Below are 24476 nucleotides of genomic sequence, written 5' to 3' on the forward strand. Positions count from 1 at the left end.
AACCATTCATAAGCATAGGTTACATGAAAGTTTACTTTAAAGTAAGATATTCCTTTATTTGTAATAAACTTTATACAATAAAATGAAACCCGTAAAACATAAGAAGGAAGGAGGAAGGGGCACATGGGTGGCTCAGTTGGTTGAACATCTGACTCTTGGCATTGGCTTGGGTCAGGGTCTCACAGGTCATAGGATTGAGCCCTGTGTCGGGCTCCCCACTCAGCAGGGGGTATGCCTGGGAGACTCTTTCTCCCTCTGCCCCTCCCCATGTACATACTCTCTCTCTCTCTCCCCCAAATAAATTAATCTTAATAAAAAAAAAGTAACAAAGAAGGACAGGATGGCATGGATGGTGGTAGAATGCCAGCCTCTCAACTTCTCACTTAGGCAACAGTGGATGCTGCAGCATCTGTCCAAATCACCTGTTTTAGAACTCCGGAGTCTATTCAAGGGCTTGCAGTATCCAGGGGAATGTTTGGACAGTAAGTCAAAGTTAATTTCCACAATTTCAGCTCTTCCCATGATAGCAGGAGCCCATGCCCCAACCTCAGCCTTGTGGCAGGCAGCTGTGCTCATGGGCCCAGAGCAGCATGCACACCGCTTACAGGAGCCAGGGTGGCTGTGGGGACCTTGTTCTCTGAATACTGGGGGTCTGCATTGGGGGTTGATGGCTTATTCTGGTCATGGAAGTGCAGATATTGTGGTAAAAACAGCCATTGTTGCCACCTGCACCAGCCAAAGCAGCTTCCAAGGGATTTAAAGGACCAGACCCTGTTTCCACCCCCCCACCCCCTTGGACATTTAGGGACCATGACATTCAAAAGCAACAAGTCGTATGTTGGAATTTAGCAAAGTCACCATGCATGCCCAGGGAAAAGCTCAGGCTCACGTAACTTTCTACCTCCACCTGATCCCTGATACAGAAACAAGAAGCCAACACACCCTGGGGAAGGGAGAGAACATGATTTCCAGAGTTACCATATTATCAGATTATAGTGTCCAGTTTTCAACAACAAATTATAAGGCATAAAAAGAAAATACAATCCAATAACAGGAGAAAAGGCAACAGAAACTGTCCCTGAGAAGACCAGATGGCGAGCCCACCAGACAAAGACTTTAATAGGACTGTCCTACAGATGCTCAGAAAGCTAAACAAAACCATGAGGCAAGTCAAGGTAACCAAGTACAAATGACCAAAATAGAAATAATGAAGAAATAGATTGGACACATAAAAAAAGAACCAAAAATAAATTCTGTAGCTTAAATGAACAATGATTGAAAGCAAAATTGACTAGATGGATTGAAAAGTAGGCTTGAGCAGAAGGAAGGACTCTGAGAACTTGAAGGTGGGACCATTGATATTAAGGAGTCTGAGTGACAGAAAGCGAAGTGGATTGAGGAAAATGAGCACCCTCTGAGGGGCCAGTGGGACACCAGCAAGTAAACCAACACATACATTGTGGGCATCCTAGAAAGATAGGAGACAGATGGTGGCGGGGGATTGTCTAAAGAAGCAATGGGGATTGGGGGGAGGGCAGTGCTCCTAGGTGGCTCAGTTGGTTAGGCATACGACTCTTGATTTTGGCTCTAGTCATGATCTCATAGGTCATAGGATCCAGCCCCGTGTTAGGCTCCACACCCAGCACAGAGTCTACTTGAGTTTACCTCTACCCTTCCTCTCATTTCCCTGCCCTCCTTGAAAGTAAATAAAATATTTTTTTAAAAGGAGCAATGGCCCAAGTTCCCCCAAATTAATGAAAGACATGAATATAAATATCTAAAAAAGCCTGATGAACTCCAAGGAGTGAAACACAATGCGTTCCACACCAAGATGCATTGTAATTAGACCACTGAAAGACGAGGAAAGAATCTTGAAAGCAGCAAGAGAAAAGCAGCTCGTCACATATGAGGGTCCTCAATGAGGTAAGCAGCAGATTATTCATTGGAAACCTCAGAGGCAGAAGGTGGTGATTTGCTGTATGCATGGATGGAAGTGGTGGTCTCTTCCATGTGGTGGGCATGGACAGAAGTGGAGGTCCCTGACATCTGGTGGGCACGGACGCAAGTGGAGGTCTCTGACGTCTGGTAGGCATAGACAGAAGTGCAGGTCTCTGACATCTGGTGGGCATGGATGGAAGTAGAGTTCTCTGACATCTGGTGTGCACGGACAGAAGTGGAAGTCTCTGACATCTGGCTGGCATAGATGGAAGTGGAGTCTCTAACATTTGGTGGGCATGGACAGAAGTGAAGTTCTCTCCCATCTGGTGCGCATGGCTGGAAATGGCGTTCTCTCCCATGTGCAGGCATGGATGGAAGTGGAGGTCTCTGACATCTGGTGGGCACAGACGGATGTGGAGTCTGTAACATTTGGTGGACACAGACAGAAGTGAAGTTCTCTCCCATCTGGTGCACACAGATGGAAGTGGAGGTCTCTGACATCTGGCGGGCATGGACGGAAGTGGAGGTCCCTGACATCTGGCAGGCACGGACGTATGTGGAGTCACCATCAGAGACTTCCCAGAGCCCCTCCCCCCTTTAAAGACAAGCCTTTGTCTCCTCTTCCCTTTCGCTTACAAGTCCACATGGTGACTACAGGTCTAACTATCATCTTGGACAAGGGCCATGCCATGGGGTGGTGGAATGATGAGCCAGAAGAAGCCTCTGTTCCTGGTGACTTTGTAGTGGTTCCATACCAGACTGTCCACCTCTGGGCATCTCTTACATATGGGGGAAGGCGCTGTTGTGTTTGAACCACTTTTCTTTTTTCTGGTTTCTGTTACTAACAACCAAACCTGATTCTACCTGATGACACGTATCAGCAACGTTGGTGTTTCCTTCCACGCATCTCTCCAGGCCATCCAGACACATATGTATGTATTTATATATACAAATGCACATCACGAATCCACAAATACACATATGAACATCTGTTCTGTGTCCTTTGTTTAAAATCGGAGTCGACAAATGTCTCCGGCTTCTGACTTTCCCTTTCAGAGATCGAATTCCATAAATTCAAATGTAAGCCACCACCGCATGTATATATGTCTTCTCTATTACCCATTATCGTTATTCTCTAATCAGCAAAGACTTTTTAAAAATCATTCTTGGGATTGGCAGGAAGTGCGGTGGGCCCCCTCCAGCCGTGTTGGCGAGGCAGGAATGAATAGAGACTCTCAGGACGGTCATTTAACAATGTAAGCAGAGCTTTAAACGTGCTCGTACTCTCCCACGCAGCAATTTCCCTTAAAATTTATGTCTGGGACGTGATCAGAGAGGCCGAGACGTCTGTCTAGAAACGTTCGTAACTGGGTTTTTTTTTTTTTTTTTGCACGTCGTGTTGGAGATGCTAAAGGCTCAGCAGTGGGGAAATTGTTCAAAGACACGAGCACAACCGGGAGATGGAATAGCATACACTATTAAAAATGGTGTTTGTGCATAATTGTCATGAGAGAGGGACATGTTCCCATATCACGTGAGAGAACAGGTGGCACACTGTCCATGAACAGCACACGTGAGTCACACGTGGCAGAAAGCCCCAAGGTAGACGTTTGTTAAGTGTTGGAATTCATGCCGTGACGGTAAGTGCTGGTGGCGTGCTAGGTGTGGGCGCTGTCTAAGCTGGAAACCCAGCCTGTGCCCCTGGAGCACTGTCCCCTGCTGAGGCAGCAGGATGGCCAAAACCCCAGTGGGCATGATGCAGCCTGCCCTGTGGCCAAGAGCGGAGAAACGGGAGGGGAGGGGGTTAGAGAAGGATAGCGATCAGCTTGCTTTTGTGCCAGGTGCCACGGGACCGGTCTGGGACTCCCCACCGCTCTCCTCTCTCCTGTCATGGGTGGGGATGGCCAAGCCTTGTGGCCCTGACTTCCACAGTGTTCCCCTGGTGACAGGCTTCTAGGTTGCAGTCATTTCTGCGTGCTGGATTTAAGTCTGTAGACAGAGGGCGCCCGCTCTTGCTGCCAGGGTTCCTCCCTCAGGGGGAAGGGCCTAGTTGGAGCTTCATACCACCAAGTCCTTCTTCTGCAAAGCCCCTGCTTTTGGGCGGCACAGCATGGTGGCTAGGCAGTGGGGAGGGGCAGGGCCATCAGCACAGGGTCCCACCCAGGCAGCCAGTCCTTCCCTCCACTGGAGGCCATGCCCCACTGGACAGAATAGAGACTTGGCGCCTTGTTAGAGAACCGAGCCTGCCTGCCCTAATACCAGATGGGAAGATGCAGACAGAGGATTCCCCACAAAGGGCCGTAGCCCTGCACTGGGCAGGGCCGGAGGGGAGCGCCTCTCCTCTGTAGGTGCTGGCTGGCGGGACCAGCCTCATCTCTGCTCTCAGTGCCTGTCTCGGCAGCTGCCTTGCCAGCCCAGCGATTGGAGTTTCAGGGTGATAGAAGGGGAGTCACAGACGCTGGAGGAAACGCTTGTTACGGCTTTAAAATTGGCCTGTTCCCGGGGCTCCCATGCAGCACCAGGCGCTGGCTGGGAGAGAGAAGGCAAACAGAGCGAGGGCAACCCTGGGTTCCTTTTTCTTCCTTTTTATGTCATTGGGTTTTGTTCTGTTTCTGACTTTAAATCTGGAACCGAGCCTCGAGCCTAGAGAGGACACGCGTGACTTAATCCAGTTCCCCACCACCTCCAGGGTATGTTCCCAAGAGCAGAGCCCACCTGTGGCTCCCCGCAGATCCCTGGTGCCTGGTACAGTACCTGGCACACAGTAGGTGCCTAATGAATGCGTGCTGAGTGAATGTACCAGCAGAGGACTCGCCTGATCCCCAGGGCAGGACCAGCAGGGGAGACCCGTCCCCTGTCTCCCAGGGGTGACCGCTGAGGGTGCATGGAGGAAGAAGTCCTCTGCACAGGAAGGACAGACAGGCAGACAGCCTGACGTGGGGCTGGGAGGCTGAGCTCTCAGGGTGCCTGCTCTGTGCCCGGGTCCTCCCACCCCCAGCCCAGTACGGAGGGCTGGAACGTCACCCCCATGCTCCAGGGGGCGGAAACGGGAGGTCAGGGGACCTGCCCTGGGTCACAAGGCTGAGGGAGAAGCAGGGTGAAAATCGAGGTCAACCTGATTCCCAGAAAACCAGGACCAACCCGCCAGGCCTGAGCCCTGTCCTGCCCCCTTGAGTTCAGCCTCCCGCCCCTGACGCTGCGCTCTCCCCGTCGTGTCCGCAGGACCTGCAGGTCATCAGCACGGACGAGAGCCAGGTGTTTGTGGCGGTGCAGGAGTGGTACCAGACGGACACCTACAACCTGTACCAGTCGGACCCACGTGGCGTGCGCTATGCGCTGGTCCTGGAGGACGTGCGCAGCTCCCGGCAGGCGGAGGACAGCGTGGTCATCGACATCCTCGAGGTGGGGCCCAGGGACTAATGAGGGGGCCCCAGAAGGCGTTGGGTGTGGGGCTGGGCCTCACCCTGTCCTCACTCCCTCCTCTCACCTTCCCTCCTCCCCCGTCCAGCCCCATCCCTCATGTGCTGGCTCTGCAAACGTTTCCAGAGAGCTCACCTATCTGAGGCTTTGCGGGCAAGAGAGACTTTGTCTCCCTGATGACTGTGCAATTCAGTCCTGGAGTGGGGTTTCTCGGTGATACATATCTACCGTGGAGAAGAGTCTTTGGGGAGCGTCTATGGGGAGTACTGTTTTGGTGATCTGGGGATCACCGCGTTCGCGGTCCTCGCCCTGGACACGAGCACAAGCTCCGAGGCATGAAAGCGGGCATGGCGCAATTTGGCCTGAGGGACAGAGGCGACAACTCTGAGCATCCCTGACTCTCCACCTCTCCCCCTGTACTCCTCCGTGCCTCGGTTGTCTCCTGCGGGAGCTCGAGCTTGCTCTTGGTGGACGCAGGTCTCCTGGTTCCCAGGCCCCCCTGCACCATCTCACGGATATCCATGACCCTGGGCCCCACCTGCACTGGGCTCTCATAGTCACCTCCTCTGTCCTGGTCCACACCAGGGCCAGGGAGGGGCTGCTCGGCCCATTTCAGGGTCAGGAGCCTGAAGCTCAGAAAAGGTAAGCGACCTGCCTGGATAGACCCAGGAAACCAAGCAAGGAAACCAGAACCAGCCTAGGCCTGTCCCTACAGAGCTTGGTTCCAGACTCAGCCAGCCCTCCTCAGCTCTGTCCTTCACCTTTATGCTCTGCCCTCAGGCCTTGCCTTCAGGGATCCCCCACCTGTGGGAACCTCAGCAAGTGCCCTGATCACAGTGGGTGCTGGGGTGTCTGCGGTGCATGGGTGAGAGTGGAGCCTGGGGCAGACAGTAGGGCTCATCAGCATAGGAGGCAGCCTCCCGGAGAGACCCAGGACTCTAGGCTTTGCCTCCAAGCTGTTCACGAGCAGCAGGCAACCATTTCCCCCCCAAAAAGGTAATGAATGTCATCATTTGTTTACAACGAGAGCTAATGGTCAGGGTTCACTTCTCTGCTGGAGGACCCAGGGGACACAGTGAACGGTGATCACCCAGCCCAGGGTGGGAGGTAGGCAGTGCTTCCTGGAGGAGGGGGCGCAGACCAAATCGAGGCGGAGCAGGAACTTGCCAGCTGGGGAACCAGGGAACATCTGTGGACAAAGACCTCGAAGGAAGAGGACATGAGGAACTAGAAGCCACGTGCCAAGGGGACACCTGCTGCCCGTCCACTGGGTGTGCTCCCAGGAGACATCTCTTCTCTGAAATCCAGCTCACAGGGGTCATGGGTAGTGGTTACAAGCACAACTCTGGAGATACACTGCTTGTATTCAAATCCCACTTCTGGTATGTGTTTGCTGTGGTATGTGTTAAGTAACCTTGGGCAGGTTACTTAACATCTCTGTGCTCCAGTTTCCCCATTGAGAAGTGAGGATGGCAATAGAGCTTTCCCCAGGACTTCCATGCAGGTTCAAGGACATAGTCCTCCTCAAACATGGAGACCAGCGTCTGGTGCGAGTCAGTGCTTGGTGAGCGCTCCACGGCTTTCCCAGTCCCTGGGGATTTGAGCTACTGTATGGCAAGGACCTGGCCCAGAATCTGGCTTGTGAGGTCCTGCACACGAGCCAGTTATTGTCAGGGTAAATGTTCTTCCTATGATGTGTCTGGAAAGAAACACTTTGTCCCAGCCGTCCCCAGCAGATACTGCCCAGGAGGCGTGGGCTGTCTGGGACCCTAAGTTGACATCTCAGTGTGGTGCTCCCTGGGTTCACGGCAGGATGGCAGTCCTTTTTGGGGCGCTCTGTGCTGGAACTCAGGTTAGGAAGGGGGCTCAGGGGACCCCACTCTGGCACCTGCCTGTGAAGAGCCCCAGCCATAGTTGTGGAGGCAGCCATTGTCAGGGGCTGAATGGGGCCCTACCGATACATGGCCGTGCCCTGGAACCAGTGACTGTGACCATATCTGGAATAAGGGTGAAGGACCTTGGGATGAGACCACGCTGGATGGCCCCACTGGGCCCCAGATCCAATGACAAGCATTCTTCGGGGTCAGAGGAGGAGATGCAGGCACAGGGAGGCGGCCACGTGAAGACGGGGGGAAGGGGAGGAGAGGTTGGAGAGACATGGACAGAAGCCCAGGGTGTGTGGAGCCGCAAGAAGCTAGAAGAGACAAGAGAGTGTCTTCCCTGGGGACCTTGGAGTCGCTCCTCCATTTTGGCCTTCTGGCCTCCAGAGGGTGAGAGAAGAAATTTCTGGTCCCCCAGTTTGTGATGCTCTGCCTCAGCCGCTGTAGCCGTGAATACCACCCTGGACAGGGCCCGTGGCGAGCATGTTGCTTTTGGGAGCTGGTCGCCCTGTGTGGGAGAAGGGGCCGTGGTCCTCCACGCCCCGGGCTGTCCGCGCGGGGGGACCCACCCCAGCTTCCTGGGCAGACACCCTTCCCACCCACAGCGCTGTCCTGCATAGACACACATGATCCGGGGTGATTAGGGTTGGCGGGGACTGCTGTAACCAAGAGGGGCCCCGGAACAGGGGCAGACAAGGAGGATCAGAGAGACCCGTGTGGTCATGGATGACAGGCCAGAAAGATGTCGCCCCACCTGCTTCGGGGCCTCCAAAAGCTGGGGATGGCCAGGACCTGATCCTCGATTCTCGATTCTCATCATCTCATCGGTTCTCATCTGGAGCCTCCAGGTCAAGCTAGCCCTGCGACCCGGGGGACACCCATGCTAGGCCTCTGACCTCCAGAACTATAACCATATTACTCCGTTATGGCAGCTGCCAGAGGCGTGTTCTCCACTTGTCCGTCTTTCCGTCTATCACCTGTGTTCTCCCCACGTGGGGGGCTTGTGGTTGGCCTGTGTGCTGGGCATGGGGGAGCACTGGCCCCAGGCGCTGGGGGACCTCCTGGATGGCCCGCCACAGAGAAGGCACTGGAGAACTGTGCATCGTGACCTTGACGTAAGCAGATCCCTCAGCCTCGGACCTCGGGTAAATTCTTTGGCTCTCCAAGGCTCCATTTTCTCAGGCTCGCCTTGAAAAGCAGTGATGTGATGCCCACGCAGAAGAGCCAGCCTCAGGGACACGGGATGCCACACGGACGGGTCTCGGTGCCTGTGGGCCTGAGGTCCCTGTGCGTGAGCAAGGAACTTGCAAGCAGAGGAAGCCTCTGTGGGATCAGGAGGCTGACCGACAGGCATTTGCTGACCTTTCTTACTGGCCGTTCCGTAGCCGACTGTTGGCTGTCTTTGGGTCACTGCACGGGTGCTCAGGAAACCCTGACAAGGTGAACCCGAGCCCCTGGCCAGGGCGGGGAGTGGGGGCGGGGGTTAAGCACCCACCTCGTGTCCTCACTACTTGGCATTTCCCTGCAGGGGGCTGAGCTGAGCGAGTCTGGAGGGGAGCCCACAGCAACGGCCCAGGCCCTGTGGGTCCCGTGGAGGGAGGCAGGGGTTGGGGACTGTGGAGCCAGAGCTCTGGGGTGTAGATGGGGTGACTGGGACACACAGGCGTGGCAGGACCAGGGCTGTGCTCCTTGTCTGACGGCCAGCATCTGGGTCTGGGAGGACAGCACTGCGTCATGAGAGCACCCAGGCTTTGGGGGTCACGGTGTGGGCTTCCCTGAGCCCCACCCACCTCCCGTGTGGACAGTGGACACAGACAGCCTCAGCTCTGGGACTCTTGCCGGTGTGACACATGGCTGCATGGGCAGGGCTCGGAGCAAGCAGCTGGCCCATGGTGGGAGATCTGTGGTCAGAGGGCTCCGGACCCGTGTGTGTGTGACACTTCTTATCCTGCTGTCCCAGGTCCGAGGGGTGAAAGGGGTCTTCCTGGCCAACCAAAAGACCAATGGGAAGGTGGTGACACTTATAACCTACAACAAGGGCCGCGACTGGGATCGTCTGAGGCCCCCGAGCACGGACATGAACGGGAAACCCACCAACTGCGAGCCCGTAAGTGCCTCTCCCATCCCACGCCTTCCCTGGGGCAGCTCGGGTAGGGCCATCTGGAAGGGCTATGTGAGAGCCGGGGGCTGCAGACATCTCCTGGCACAGCAGAGGCTCCTGTGAAACCCCCTGCTTTACAGAAGAGTCCCCTGGGGCTCAGAGAGGAAAAGCATGTCAGTCAGCACGGGCACAACGTTGCTGTGTAACAAACTGACAATCCCAGGTCCGGGGTGGGTTCCTCACCAATGTGGGGGTTGGCCAGTGTCGGAGGGGGTCTGCTCCCTATATCTGGCCTCCTCTTCATCCTTCTGGGGCCAGCCCTGGCTCCCTCTCGTGGTGATGGCAGAGGGCCAAGAGGGCGAGCACAAGCAGACAAGCAAGCGGCGAGCCTCTGTTACACCTGCTGAATCCATGGGCCTGCACGGAGGGCCAGGAAGTGCACTCTGCCTGTGTGTGTGTGCACATGTGTGCCTGTGGCGGGGCTGGGAGGGCGGGGGAAGGGACTGAGATAAGCCACCAGCACGGGCCACAGCCCAACTGCTCTGAGCTCCAGGCAGGTCCTGCTATCCCCGTGGGGCCTCTCATAGGAACACCAGTGGAGGCAGCCCCAGTACATTTACTGCCCTGGGGAGCTTGGCCCCTGGGAGGTGTGGATGGCAGGCAGGCCCGTGTCTGTGAGGACGGCAAGAGGGAGCACCAAGAACCCTGGCTTGAGGCAGGCTGCTCAGCTCCCCACAGACCTGCCTCTCCTTGCTCCACTGGGAGCTCACCACCAGGACCAGCACCTGGCCTTCCCCCACAGGGGACCACTCTGAGTGGGGTCCAGTGTTAGAGCTGCATAGAGCAATCAGGCAGGGGAGCACTCATCCTTTCCCATTTGGACTGCCCTCCTTCCCATGCTGTCTTGTAGCCTGGAATGCCTTTTCCCTTTTCCTTCATTCAGTAAACTCCTATTGATGCCTGAAAACCTTGACCAGATAGCCCCTCCCCTGAAAAACCTACGCTGGGCATACTTGCTTCTCTGTTTTCCACCGACCTTGACTATAAGTTCCTTTGCAAGTAGGTCCCATGCTCTGGGGATGCCTGAGCCCAACCATGTCTCTGTCTCCACAGAAAGGACAATGTCTGTTTTACAGGGATATTCATTCAACAAAGCTATATGGGTAGCTACTGTGTGTGAGGCTCTGCTCTGGGTGTCGGGAATGCATTAGTATGCCCAACTCTGCTCTCCCGGGATCCTGCCTGGATCTCTCTGCAGGGCCTCTGGATATGGTAGGCCCCCAGCCCACCGGCCGTGGTGTGGACACAATCCACACAAAATCCGTGCCTTCCTCCTACTCACGGATGCTGACACCCAAGAGCCCCAGGGCACCCCTGCCCCAACCTGGCAGGGACGGCCCTTGCTCCGTGGGCCCAGGCCTGGGATACCCTTTACTCCCCACCCTGGGACCTGCGCCCAGCCTTGGCATGAGCCTCCTGCTGAGACCCATGGGGGTGGCGGCAGGGATAGGGGGAGGTGGGGAGTCGCACCTGTCAGCCTGTGGGAAGAAGTACTTAACCTCCCGCTTGTATAAAGTCTGCAGAGAACAGGAGTGCTATGAACGGCTCAATTCCGTATCGTCCTCAGCTAAGTTAAGCCATATTAATGTGTCAAAGAATAGATTCTTGGCTCTAAGAATAGATTCTTGTCTGCAATTACGCAGCTCAGCGAGGAGATAACGTTCCTGAGATCCATGTCCTCGCTTTAAAATAACACAAGTGGGAGCCGGCTGGTGGGGCATGCGGTGCCATCAGCTTGTGGAGAGCCCGGGGACCTCCAGGCAAGAGAGGATGGGGTCTAGGCCCGGCCACTTGCCTGGGTTTCTTGTCTGTGTCCTCCACACATCCTCTGCAGGAACGGAGGGTTTGCTTCTCCGATAAGAGGTTCCCGCTTACTACAGAACATGGAAATGTATAAACAGGGAGAGAAGGTGCGGGTGTCCCTGAGTCACCCAGAAATAACTGTAATCGGGTATATTCCTGACCACCCTTTAGCTTCTGTGTGCTGGAAGGGTCATCGCAGGGACCCTGATGCACGTGTGATGTGTCTTCCATCTTCCTCTGCACTCTGGGCCAGCGGCACCTTCCCGGGACACAGCCTGGCTCTCCGTGGGGGCAGATGTCCTCCTGGGCATGGGGCCTCGTGACGTGGTTGAGTGTTGGGACCGGATCTGTTTCGGGGGCATGAATCCTCTTTGGAAGTGGTTTGAGTGTTGGGACCAGATCTGTTTCGGGGGCATGAATCCTCTTTGGAAGTGGTTTGAGTCTGTTGACATCTTAATTCAGAATGGTTTTCACCCATTCGCTCTGCTGCTGTTCTCAGACACGGGCTGTCAGGAAGGGACCAAAAAGGGGGTGCTGGGGGCATCGTGGGCCTCTCTTGTGTGCCCTGCCTCATACCCACTCCCCCAACAAGCCCGGCAGGGACCCGGTCCCGCCCCTCTCAGGACAGAACTTTCAGCTGTGACACCAGACTCCCCTGGGGACTCCTGCTGTGGCCCCTCTCTGACAGCCCTCACCTGACTGCAGGGGGCCTCAGTGCCCTGGGCTCGGCCCCCCCAGTTCTGCCTCACCCTGCCCCTGCCCCGGTCCTCCAATGGCTCAGATACTAAGGCCTGTGTCGATCTGTCAGATGCCAGCAGGCCACCCCAGCAGCCCCAGGACGGGCTGGAAGACACTTGCCAGCAGGCCCTCTGTGGCTCTAAAGGAGATCCCAGCTGAGCCCGCATCTGCCAATTGACCATACGGGATCCTGAGGAGGTTCTACCTCTGGCCCAAACAAGTGCCTGGGTCCAGACAGCCCTCCATCAGGGGGGAAGGGGGAGGGGGCCAGGATCTACAAGACAAGCCATTCTGCTGCACTCTGCTCTCTGTGCACAAAGGGATACCAAGCACATAGCCTCTCAGGGTTCATGGAAGCCTGGTGGGAGTCCCAAGAAGACAGCTCAGGAGCTCAGCTGCTCCAGGCCCCACCTGGCCCACCAGGAAGCCAGGGCAGCAAGACAGGGCTGGGCCACCACCCTTTTCTGCCTCGTTCCTGGTGAGGCTCCTTTATCTTTAGCCAGGTGTGCCCGCAGAGATCACAGGTATCGGGGTACCCGTGCACAGGAGCCGGCCGTGCCCACAGGTCACAGGTGCACCATCCCCCAGGAGCTGGCCCTGCCCACAGAGGTCATAGGAATCTCCCTGCTCGTTCGTATTTGGTCACTGGGTGGGGAGGGGAAGAGAACTGAGTCGTCTTGCCACAGATACTCACTCACCAATCTGCTCTTCGGTCATAAGAAGTCAGGAGAAAACCCAAACAGACAAAGTCGTACCCCACAGGTTTGTGGAGAGAGTTTGTCCTGGTGGATCCAAGTGCTCCTGGACTGAGCACGGGGCTCCCCTCTGCGGACTCAGTGACTCTGAACTCCCCTGCAGCAGGGGCTCCCCACACCCCACCCACCCCACAACCCCCACCCATGTCCCCCACCTACACCCTCCCACCCATCCACCCCACCCCCCAACCCTATGATCCCTACCCATGTCCCCCACTCTACATCTCTGAACTCCATGCCCAGCTACCTCCTGACCCCCCACGCCCCACCCCTAGCCAGCACTAGTCTGCTTCTCGTCTTCATAGAGACTGGACTGGGCCCTGGTGCTGCTACGTGATGCCATCAGTTCTGGGTCTGTGTCCAGTTTATTAAATAGTTTTGCTTTTCCCTTGGCACCATCTAAAATGTGCTCTGTCCATGGGCCAGGAGACCATGTCATGAAACACAGAAGGAAGGCCAGAGGCATCTGTCAGATAGACATCAGCAGATGGCAGAAAGTGGTCCTGACCGTGGGGTGTGCAGGGTTGCCTCTGAGCCCTCGGCTGTGTGTGCAGCGGGCGCCTCTGCCTTCCAGTTGCCACGAGGAGACCAAGGCCCAGAGGTGCCCCTAGAATCAGCAGCATCTCCGAGTTAAAAGCTGGTTCTCTGGGTGCTCGGTGCCATGGTGTTTCTCAACTGGAGAATGTCCATACATGTTGGGCATGCTCTCCAGTGCTGGGGAAACCCTCCCTTAGAGAAGCCTGGCTGGCTCCATCCACAACTGGTCCCCCTGGGCCCAATGGTCTCCACCCTGCAGTCAACCCCAGAGCCTCCATCCCCTTCTCCGATGGGCTCCTGGCCCTGCCTTCCCACCCAAAATGCCTCAGTCCTACCTTTTCTACCACATTTCCCACCCGAGTGCTGACCTTGGCCCCCTTTCTCCCTACCCCTGCAGCCGGACTGCCACCTCCACCTGCACCTGCGATGGGCAGACAATCCCTACGTGTCGGGCACCGTGCACACCAAAGACACTGCTCCGGGCCTCATCATGGGTGCAGGTAGGAGCTACCATCAGTGCCTTCAGGAAGCTCTGTCCTCAAGGGGAAAACTGGATGGTCATGGGCCTGGGACCTTGCTGTGTCGACTGGGGGGGGTGGCAGGGGTGCAACATCTCCAGGGAGCTCAGTAATCATGGTACACTCTGAGGGATGAATATGTGGCCCACAGTGGGCATGTGATACATGTTGCTGTGTGGGAAGTTGGATGGAAGTTGGAGGGATGGGTGGATGGTTGGACATATGGATGGATGGATGGATGGATGGATAGATGGTTGGATGGATGGGTGGTGGGATGGATGGATGGGTAGGTGGGATGGATGGGTGGATGGATGGTTGGATGGGTGGATGGATGGGTGGATGGATAGTTATTTTGACAAGAATGGTGGGCAGGGATGAATGGTGGAGGACAGGTAAAGGGATAGGCAGGCCACTGAAAGAGTGGACAGTTGGATGACCAGGTGGAGGGATGGATCACACAATGGTGAATGGGTCAAGTGAGGGATGGATGATTGGGAGAATGATTTGAGTCATGGCTGACATGTATTGATTCCCAAAGAAGGTTCTAGTTTAGTCAAGGAGAGAGTCACAAACAACTAGCATGAGGAAAAAAAAAAAAAAGCGAAGTCGTGCCTGTGGCTGTCAACGTGGGTAAACTAGAGCCTCTGTACATGTGCACAGAAAGGACATTGAGCTAAAATTATGTTTGACTTCAGAGAATCTTTCAAAATTAAAAGCATGTGTTTTCAAAACAAATTGCTAGTCAGTGGCTGGTATCTTTCTTTCCCTGTTGTGTTCAAGGTTAAGGGCTGTCTTGCACCCAGCCAGCCCTAAGACAGTCCCCACCTGCTCCCTCTGCTTAGATGCGGGTAGGAGCACTTGGGCCACTGATGGGATGGAAGGGAGGACAAGACGTTGTTGTGACTGGGCCTTTCCTCTGTCCAGGCACTGAGCTCCTAATCACTGCACCAACCCTGAGAGCTTTGCCCCTCTCTTTACAGGCGAGCATGTGGGAGCTGGGGAAGAGGGATTCCCTGCCCCACCTGCAAGGTGTCACTCAGGAAGCCCGAAATCCAACCCAGGCTCCCAGGGGAGAGGACACCCATAGGGTTCTCCTGCCTCTCAGCCCCTCAAAGTCACTATCCCGATGGTCTGAATCCCCAGATTCTTGACTAAAATGCAAATGCACAATTTTAAATGTTTCTGTCACCCAAAGTCCTTACAAACCCAGAATGAGCTTCCTGGCTGTCCAAGCAAGCCTCACTCACCACGCTCAGTCTCATGGAGACTGTTGAGCCCAGCTGACCTGCCAGGCCCTATGGTGAGGAGGCAAGCCCATGGCAGCCTCCCTGCTTCTCCTTTAGTCACATCCTTGCCCCACACCTGGGGCTCAGTTTCCCCATCTGTAAAATGAGGGCACCGCCTCCGTATTGCTCACGCCCTTCTGCTCTGACAGCCTGGGGACACATTCTGTGGATTTCCCTTTATTTTCCCCCAGTGCCTGTTGGGTGACTGGCAGCCTGACAGCTCTGGTAGACGGAGCAAGGAAAACAGATAGCGTCCCTTAGAAGACAGACATCTGCACCACAAAATCACAGGAGCTCGCCTGCTGAGCCTTGTTGACACCGCGACATTCGCCGTGCAGCTCCGTGTGCCATGTGTGCATCCTGGCGTGTCTGCTGGCATCTGCCTTGCTGCAGAGAAAAAGGGCAGCCCTCCTTCCTTCCCACCCCCGTCATTCCATTCATTCATTCATTCATTCATTCATTCATTCAACTTGCTCCTTTCATGCATTCACGGCCATCTCTCAGCACCGTAGGTTTGCCAGGCAGGGAAAGGGGACCTGGTTCAGCACCTGCCCCTCCACCCCCACCTCTGCTGTGAGCCTTCCCACCTCCATACCATTAACCCAGCCGTTCCCTCCATCTGGCACACGCTTTCCTTCTCTCTTGGCCAGCACGTATTTGTCTCTCCAGGCACAACTTGGAGTTCACTCCCTGTGGGAGTCTCCTCTTGATGTCCTCTCTTCCTGGGCCCATTGGCTGTCCCCTGTCTGCTGTCACAAGTCCATGGGCTTCCAGATATCCTGGCTCTGTGTGCAATTGCATGGCATACTTCTTTCCCAGCTGGATTGAGAGCTCTCTAGGAGCTGGGGCTATGGTTTATTCAGTTCAGACCCCCTGTGGCTCAGCACAGGGGCTGGGCAGAGAGCAGGTGCTCAGCAAATGGTGTTGAACAAATGCAGGCATGGGTGAGTGGGTGAGATTGATGAAGAAGAGAAATGTGGGGATGGAGGGATGACGGGTGGGTGGATGGATGGATAAACTAATGAAGGTGGATGATGGATGAAGAATGTATTGATGGATGATCGATGGATGGATAATGGATGGATGGGTAGATGGATGGATAGATGATGGATGGATGGATAAATGATGGATGGATGAACGGATAGATGATGGATGGATGGATGGATGTATAAATGATGGATGGATGAATGGGTAGATGATGGATGGATGGATGGATGATGGATGGATGGATAAATGATGGATGGATGAACGGATAGATGATGGATGGATGGATGGATGGATGTATAAATGATGGATGGATGAATGGGTAGATGATGGATGGATGGGTGGATGCTGACTAGATGGTTGGATGGTTGGATGGGTGGATGGATAATGGATGGATGGATGGATGGATGGATGGATAGATGATGAATGGATGGATGGGTGGATGGGCAGATGATGGGTAGATAGATGGGTGGGTGTATAATGGATGGATAATGGATAGATGGATGGTTAGATGATGGATGAATGGATGGATGAATGATTGGATGGATGGACACGTTGGTGGTTGGTTGGACTTCAGCTAATATGACAGGCACAGAAACTGTCACTCTGCTTAGAACTCATATTCACTCATCTCTTTGAGGACAATCCATCTCCTTTGGAATCTTCCAAAGACATACAAACTCAACTCTGGATAAGATGCTCTTGAGAGTACCCCATAAACAATGCAGCAAAATGGCCAGTGATGTACAGGTCATGCAGGACAGAGGCCTCTGGGACTCTAGGCTAGGATCCAAAAGGGCTTCAGTGTCCTTATTTGTAGGCTGGGATTGGCTTGGACACTGAGTTGGGCATCTTCCCACTCTGGTACCACCCCAGGATTTAAGTCTGAGTCTAGAGTGGGGCCTTGAGGGTGGTGACCCATCAGCCAGCCTAGTACTGGGCTTAAGTAAACTATGGATAGATGGTTTGGTGCCCATCTCACATTCCTCCAAATATCACTGAACATATTTAATGAGTAATTCCTTGGTGCTTAGCCTGCCTCTCACCTGTATGGCTCATGCTGCTCCGGACTTCTGGTCTACCTCGCCCCGCTGCCCCAGGGAGCTAGCTCCAAATGCAAACCCAGCTGTGTCCTGACCCAGTGTAAAGGCTGTCAGGGGCCGCCACGACCCTATACCAGCCCACCTGGAGCATGTCCTCTTCACCACTCCCTGATCGGCCCTCCACAATTGTTTTTGAACCCCTCACTCCCCGTGGACTCCTGAAGCACCCAGCCCAGCCCGACACTGGCTTTCCTTGCAATGTTAATCCTTCCTTGCACAGACTGGGATGCAGGCCCCAAGCCCAGTGGTTCCACAGGCTAGTCAGCATACGAAAAATGCAGAGAGGGCATGTGCACAGGCAGCTTGGGTGTGAGAGAGGTAGACCTAGCACACACTCGACTCTCACGTGGGCCTTTGTCTGGGCACAGACCTCCGTGAGGCCAAAAGTGGGCTGGTCCTAACGGCAACCCTGCCCCTATTCTTCCGAACCAGGTAACCTGGGCTCCCAGCTGGTGGAATATAAAGAAGAAATGTACATCACGTCGGACTGTGGCCATACCTGGAGGCAGGTAAGGAGGCTGGGAGCCTGGCGCCCGCCACACACGCTTTCTGCCGAGAACCCCTGCTGATGCGTCCGCTCTGTGGTTTCCCTGCTCCCCTGCCCCAGACGTGTCCCAAGACGTGAGTCTTCAGCCTGCAGCCAGCCTGCCCAGCTGGACAGGGAGCTCCTCATAACAGGTGTTCATGTCTGCTGCGTAAGCCCCTGCTGGGGAGTTAGAGATCTGACATGCATCTTCTATCGCTCAGACCCATTTCCATCAGGCTCTAAGCAATGGGAGGAAATGCCAGGCCTGAGGGGTCCTGGCTCATGCTACATGGGGCCTTGGAAGCTGGGGCTGAGCTCTCCTGGGAGCCTAGAGGCAAGGAAGCGGGGGGCCAGTGGTGATCCCCAGGTTCCCATCGGGGGGTGGCTGTTGGGGGAGAGCAGAGATGTGGAAGAGAAGGAGAATCTGGGGGAGGGGCCGGCTTCAGGGCCCTTGCTGAGTCTGGGTGGGGGGGCCTGGGAGGCATCTGGGAGGGCCCGAGAAGAGAAACAAAGCAGGGAAGCCGCTAGCCACGAAGGTACCCTGTTTACCTGCAGCCTGGGTGTAAGGCCCTGACGTTTTTAATAATATGCAAGAAACAAGGAATTCTGAAAAGGGCACAAGAGACTTACTGTGCTAGAATGTTTCTATTTCACGAAAGCCCGTGAAAGATGCCTGAACTTCCTGAAAGGTCACCATCCCTCCATTTATTAGAGAAACATGCCCCCTGTTAGATGGAGGAGGCCAGGTGAAACAGACAAGGTATCTGAATATTCAAAACAACAACAGGAAGGTGTTCCCAGTGGCCCCTATTGTCCTGCCCTTTGCTGGCATTCCATGCTCCCGAAGTGTGGAAGTGTGGGGATTGGTCTGGGCAGAGCAGGGTCCTGGCTTTCGTGGGTGGGGGCAGGGGTGCTGGAGCCGGGGAGAGGAGAGGTGCTCCGTGGGTTTGGGAGCTGGGGTCGGGGGGGAGGGGTGGCAGAGGACGGGCTGGGACGGTCACCCAAGGCAGGACAGCATACTGGGCGCATGCAGACTGTGAAGGATGTAATAACTCGTGTCTGAGAGGAGAGATTTCAGAATATGAATTACGGATGACTGCGTGTATACTGCTTGATGGACGTGAGCTTTTGAAAACACGAGTTTCGTAGGATGATAAAAAAACAAACAAACAAAAAAAACCCCAAAACAAACCAGAAGACATTCAGGAGCCCGGGGGGCCGGGAGTGGGGAGAAATGGGGAGGGGAGACCTCCTGCCCCTGGGCCCTGCTGCTGGGGGCTGATGAGCCACAGAACGACCCCGTTGGTTAGGGGTCAGACCCCCGTGTCCCCTCTTGCAGAGTCCCAGGCTTATGGGAGTGGAGTTGCTCTAGGGGGTGTCCAGGGGTAGCTTGGAGACCCCCCCATCTTTGAGGAAAGCAGACATCGTCAGTGCTGTCTGTCCTCCGGGGAGGAGCCCCCAGCTGCTTGCACACACAGAGCTGCACCAGCGGGTATGAGGCCTGGGCCCGGGGTAGAAGCTTCTCCTGCTCTGGGACAGCCAGGCCCCAGGAACCCACATACAGTGATTTCATGACCGCATGCCGCTGCTCCATGGCCTGAGCACCCCAGGAAGAAAGTGGAGTAGGCCCCCCACGAAGCAAGAAGCTGGGTGCCCATGGTGCCAGCAGAGGCTTCTGCAAGTTCAGAGCGACAGGACCAGTGCCCCCGGGGAGACAGCTGTGTTTGCAGTGAGGGGCCCCCAGCAGAACCTGTGGACCCAGCATAGTTCTGCCACCGTGCCTGGCAGCCTGGGAGTCCCAGAGAGGCAGCTCCTTGAATAGTCCCCGGAACAAGGAGCTCTCTCTCTCCTGGAGGAGAAACCCGACTGCTTGGGAATTCAGTTTCCTCGGGTGGGCCTCTGTCCCTCTGGCCTCTTGTCCCCCAGCGCCCCAGGATTCCTGGGGCCCAGACGTTCATCTCTGACTCTGGATTCCAGCACCCAGATGGAGAGTACCTGGAGCACCGATCCCAAGGCCACCAGAGGTGTCTCCTATGTGAGCCCTGTCCGGGCTGCTTGACTTTTGTCACCTGGAGACTTAGTGATGACTTATCCATTCATGCCCTTACACATTCATTCATTCATCCCCGCACGTGTTCCCTGAGCACAGGCCCCCTTACCTCTGAGCTGAGCTGGAGGAGCTCAGCTCCTGGGAGGAGCTCCCTGGCTGGAGGTGACAAGGACAAACAGTGTAGTAAGAGTTCCGGCTCGGGACCCAGAGGCACTCCCCGTCCAGCCTGGCTTCAGGGAGGGCTTCCTGGAGGAGGTGGCACATCTGCTGGGGATTACTGTCAAATAGAGGTTTGCTGAACTCCCTGATCTTTTTCTTGCCTTCATGCCGTCCACTGTATTGATGAGTGAGCCCTTCCTGTGCCAAGGCTGCCTGTGGTGTTTATTCCCAACGTTCTCACCTCAATGGTCTCATTCAATCATCTCTCACGCACGGAGTGTAGATGATGTGAGACAGCATGTGGAGGGCCTGGGGGACGCAGGGAGCCCTCGGGCCGGCCCTGCCTTGGGGAGCTGGCATCTGCTGGTGACCCCCAGCCCGTGCATGGACAGCTCTGCCCCCAGAGAGAGTGACCTGCCCTCAGGGTGTCACCTGCCCCCTCTGCAGGTGTTCGAGGAGGAGCACCACGTCCTCTACCTGGACCACGGCGGCGTGATCGCAGCTATCAAGGACACCTCCATCCCCTTGAAGATCCTCAAGTAATGCCACAGGGGCCCAGCATGGGGGGTGGGGGCAGGGCCAGGCACTGGGACACAGGGAAACAGGGAATAGCAACGCAGCATGGTCGGGGGGGCTGGAGAGAGGGCTTCCCAGAGGAGGTGACATGTGAGCATCCACATGAGTTAGTCAAGCAGAGGAGGTAGGGCCAGGCAAGGAAGCCAGCCGGATGTGCCCAGGTGAGAGGGCGTTTGGATCAGCTTCAGACCTCTGAAGGGCCCTTATGGGGGACTGAGGGCAGGTGTGAACTCTGGACTCAGAAGTCAGAGGACGCCTGGGTGGCTCAGTTGGTTAAGCACCTGCCTTCAGTTCAGGTCCTGATCCTGGAGTCCCAGGATTGAGTCCCACATTAGGCTCCCTGCTCAGCAGGGAGTCTGCTTCTCCCTCTGAGCCTCCCCTGTCTCATGCTCTCTCTCTCTGTCCCTCATTCTCTCTGTCAAATAAATAAATAAAATCTTAAAAAGAAGAAGAAGAAGAAGGAAGAGGTGGGGGAGCTGCCAGGAAGTCAACATCACTTTAGTCTGAAACAGAGTTTTCTGCACTGCAATCTTATGACACCATGATACAATGCATTGGGAGGTAGTAAGCTTCTGTCCCTGGCCTGGCAACCCTGGGCTGGGCTCGGGCATCACGTGGGGCTGTCCTGGATGTTCCAAGACCCTGATAACTGCCATCCACAGGCTACAAAGCAGCTTCATGGTACTCAGACAACACGCGTGGAACTTCTTGGCCATAGTGTTACTAAGGAGATGCAGAGGCCCCTTGGTGCTGGCAGCTGGCTGCTAGGACCCCACAGCCCCTTAGCTGGGCAGCGCTGGCCTCGGGGCTCAGGCAGGGCTGGATCCAGGGACACGGGTCGTGCTCCTGCCTGCCTACGGTGGTGATTCCCCGCTCTCTGCAGGTTTAGCGTGGACGAGGGCCTGACCTGGAGCACGCACAACTTCACCAGCACCTCTGTGTTCGTGGATGGGCTGCTGAGTGAGCCGGGGGATGAGACACTGGTCATGACGTGAGTGCCACGGGAAGGGGACGGGCAGATGGCCTTGCTGCTCCGGGGCGTGCTCAGTGCTGGCCTTCCCACCTCCCTCCCCGTCCTCGTCTCCTCTCCAACCTCACGCCTGCCTCCTCCTATCTCCCTGTCCCCTGCCCACTCCCCACCCCCGCCCCCGGGGATGTCTGTCCCCTGCCCAGGATCGCCCGGTGGTGAGGGCTGGAACCAGGTCAAGGGCAGCTCCGGTCCACTGCCCCAAGCTGCCTTCGGAGCTATTGTTCTCATCATCACCATTATTATCATGAGCTCCTGGCACCCCGAAGGGCTCCCAGGCCTACTGCGCAGGGAGGACCTGACACACACACGGGCCCATGTGGGGTGGAACCAGGCTGTGGCCGGGGGCAGGCTGGGCTCTGGGGCTGCAGCTCTGCGCTCTGAGGCCTTTTGCCAACCCACAGGGGTGCCAGACCTTACTCCGGGCCAAACTCTGCCCTGGACACAGTGAAAAGGGGTGCAGGGACAGCCCTGTTCGGATATGAGAGAGCAGAGCTTGACTGCCCTCCACACGCCTTCAGATGCCAGGGAGAGGGGCTCCAGCTCTCGAAGTCTCTTCCTGGGCAACCGCCCTCCTTGGATCCAGGTTGATCCAAGCACCGGGACGGGGCCTGAGACTCTGAATTTCTAACAGCCCCCCGATTCTCGGTATGCCTGGCCATGCTTGGCATAACCTGCTTTTACTGATGACACCTGTCCTGGGGAGACCATGTTCCCCAGAACGCACAGCGACCCAGTACCTGTGACTTCATTTGGAAGCAGGGTCTTTGCAGATGTCAGGAGGTCACACTACCCTGGGGGGAGATGCAGACAGACCCACGGGCAGACAGTGACCCAAGGCAGACACTGGGTGGGGGGGACGTGGGGGCCATAATCCCAGGACTGCCCGGAGCCCTGGGACCTGGAAGAAGCAGGAGGGACCCTTCCCTAGAGCCCGAGGTCGGGGCCCCGCACTGTGAACCCCTACATTTCAAATTCATGGCTTCCAGGACGGGGAGAAAATAAGCTTCTGTTACTCACGGCCCTCAGTTTGTGGAAATGGTTGGGGCAGCCCCAAGAAGCTCTCTTAGGGCCCCGCAACCTTCCCTGCTCTGCTCAGGGCCGGGGGCTGCGGGTCGTGGACAGGGCGTCTCCACTGAGACCTCTGACTCACTGCGTGCAGTCAGCCTGCTTACATTCTCTTTCTCCGGGTGGACGGGGCCGAAGCTTCCCCAAGGCCCAGAGAGTTGGGGGAAGTGTAACGCCTCCTCCCGCTGACCGGGCCCCCTGAGCTCCACACCTCGGAGACCACGGAGGCCAGCGCTTCTCCAGTCTTTCCAGCATGGCCCGCCATGGGCCACGCGCTGTTCTGGGCACCAAGGATCCTGAGGACCCCTAGAGCTGGCTGTCCGGTGGGCAGACATCGAATTTAAGTAGAGAGTGGCCCCCTTTCTCACTAGTGTGAATGATGCCGGTGTCCCAGGGCCAGCTGGTGGGGTGCGGAAGGGCCGTGCTGGGGCCTGGCAGTGTCTTGGGCATCTTGGGGCAGCTGACCTTGAACTGAGATGGAGTGGATAAGACACAGGCTCAAGGACGGGCTGTGGGTGGGGAAGGAGTCAGTGCTTCCCCCACGTTAGGATTTGGATGGCCCATCTGCTCTGCCTGGCTCCGTGTCTCCTGGACCCGACAGGCCTGGCCGGGAGAGCAGCCGGCAGCAGGATCCCTGTCCCCGCGGGCGCAGACTGGGGGGGCCATGTGCCCTGCGGCAGGCCGGCTTTATTGCCTGGTTAGAGAACAATTCACATGTTGTGTGCCCTCCAGCTTCCAGGGGCCTCCAAGCCATACCCCCACTGCCCTGCAGAGGCCTACATGGATGAACCCCCAACCTTAGACCCAAAATAGCAAAAAAAGCCGCCCAGCACAGACAGTACTGCCTGCCCCGCCTGGGTCTCCCTCTGCTTTGAGCAGGGCTAGGCTGTCCCTCCGTTAGCAGGGAGACTGGGGGAAGGGAGCCCTGAGCTCCTCTGCTACCTGGGGGGGTGTGGCTGGGAGCACGGGCCTGGACAGGTCCCCCACCACTGACCACTGCGGACCACCCCACTTCTGCGCCTACGTCCCAGGCTTCTGGGAGCTGCGGATGGCATGGGTCAGGACAGGAAGCAGTGAGTGTGGGCTCCTCGCTTGGGCGCTTGAGATGATCGGGGTAGGCAGCCATCTGAATTCCTGGCAGGTGGAAATCCAGCACAGTGATCCCTCGTCAGTGGAGGAGGTGTGGAGGGAGGACCTTTCCTGTCACCAGGGCAGAGGCAGCGTGGTGCCCTCCCAGCCTTTTGAGCAGTGTGACCCCTGGGCAAGGGTTCTGGGGACGCCTTGCTGAGCACCCACTGCCTGTTACGTCATGTCCTTTTGTCCTCCTAAGAAATGTCCACAGAAGAGGGGGCGTTCACCTCACTTCCGTAGGTGCTTAAATCTCAGCAGTTCGGCACCGAGGGAGTGGCAGGCAAGGGTCCCCTGTCACCTCAGCTCTGCCTGGTTCCCGGAGCTGGAGGCGACCCCGTGATGCTGTCCTGGAGACCCTGGCTGGGGTGCTTCCCCGAACACCCAGCCCCCACCATGCCCCCGCCTGGGGACGTGATATGTTCTCTGTGGCCCCGCGTATCTGTGTTCTCGCAGGCTCAGGTCTGGGTCGGGCGAGTGCTTCCTTCTAGGGCCGCAGCAGGGTGTCAGCCTGTGTGGGAAGCGGAGGGAGGGCTCCAGCCTGGGGTCCCACGCAGTGCTCTCCATCTGGGGTGTGACGAGAAAGCTGTTGTCTGCCTCACAGAAATGCCAGTGCTGAGGGTGGCAAGCCTGCTGGGCCAGAGGCCTCAGTTTCCCCAGCTGAGAAATGGGGACACTTATGATTGTAGAACGTTGGGCTTGGCGCTTCAGGACACCGAGCCCCTGCATCCACGTGTCACAGCACCAGGACTGGGATTGGTCCCCAAAACAGCCCTATTTTTCGTCTCTCGGCCACAGACAGAGTGTTGGCTCCCCAGA

The 24476-nt window shown here is 56.4% G+C and overlaps 1 protein-coding gene across 3 annotated transcripts in view; it reads left to right on the plus strand.

Annotated features, from left to right (window-relative positions):
* SORCS2 (sortilin related VPS10 domain containing receptor 2) overlaps positions 1-24476 on the plus strand; it is a 423267-nt gene that overhangs the window by 372555 nt on the left and 26236 nt on the right. For all 3 annotated transcript variants that reach the window (XM_082727495.1, XM_082727496.1, XM_082727497.1), the window contains exons 9-14: positions 5161-5340; positions 9199-9345; positions 13630-13732; positions 17556-17632; positions 20306-20397; positions 21318-21425. In XM_082727495.1, coding sequence (XP_082583621.1) covers positions 5161-5340; positions 9199-9345; positions 13630-13732; positions 17556-17632; positions 20306-20397; positions 21318-21425 — 707 coding nt within the window. The remainder of the gene's footprint in view (positions 1-5160; positions 5341-9198; positions 9346-13629; positions 13733-17555; positions 17633-20305; positions 20398-21317; positions 21426-24476) is intronic.

This window comes from Mustela nivalis (assembly GCF_964662115.1).
Source record: "Mustela nivalis genome assembly, chromosome: 4".
In the NCBI taxonomy this organism is placed as follows: domain Eukaryota; kingdom Metazoa; phylum Chordata; class Mammalia; order Carnivora; family Mustelidae; genus Mustela; species Mustela nivalis.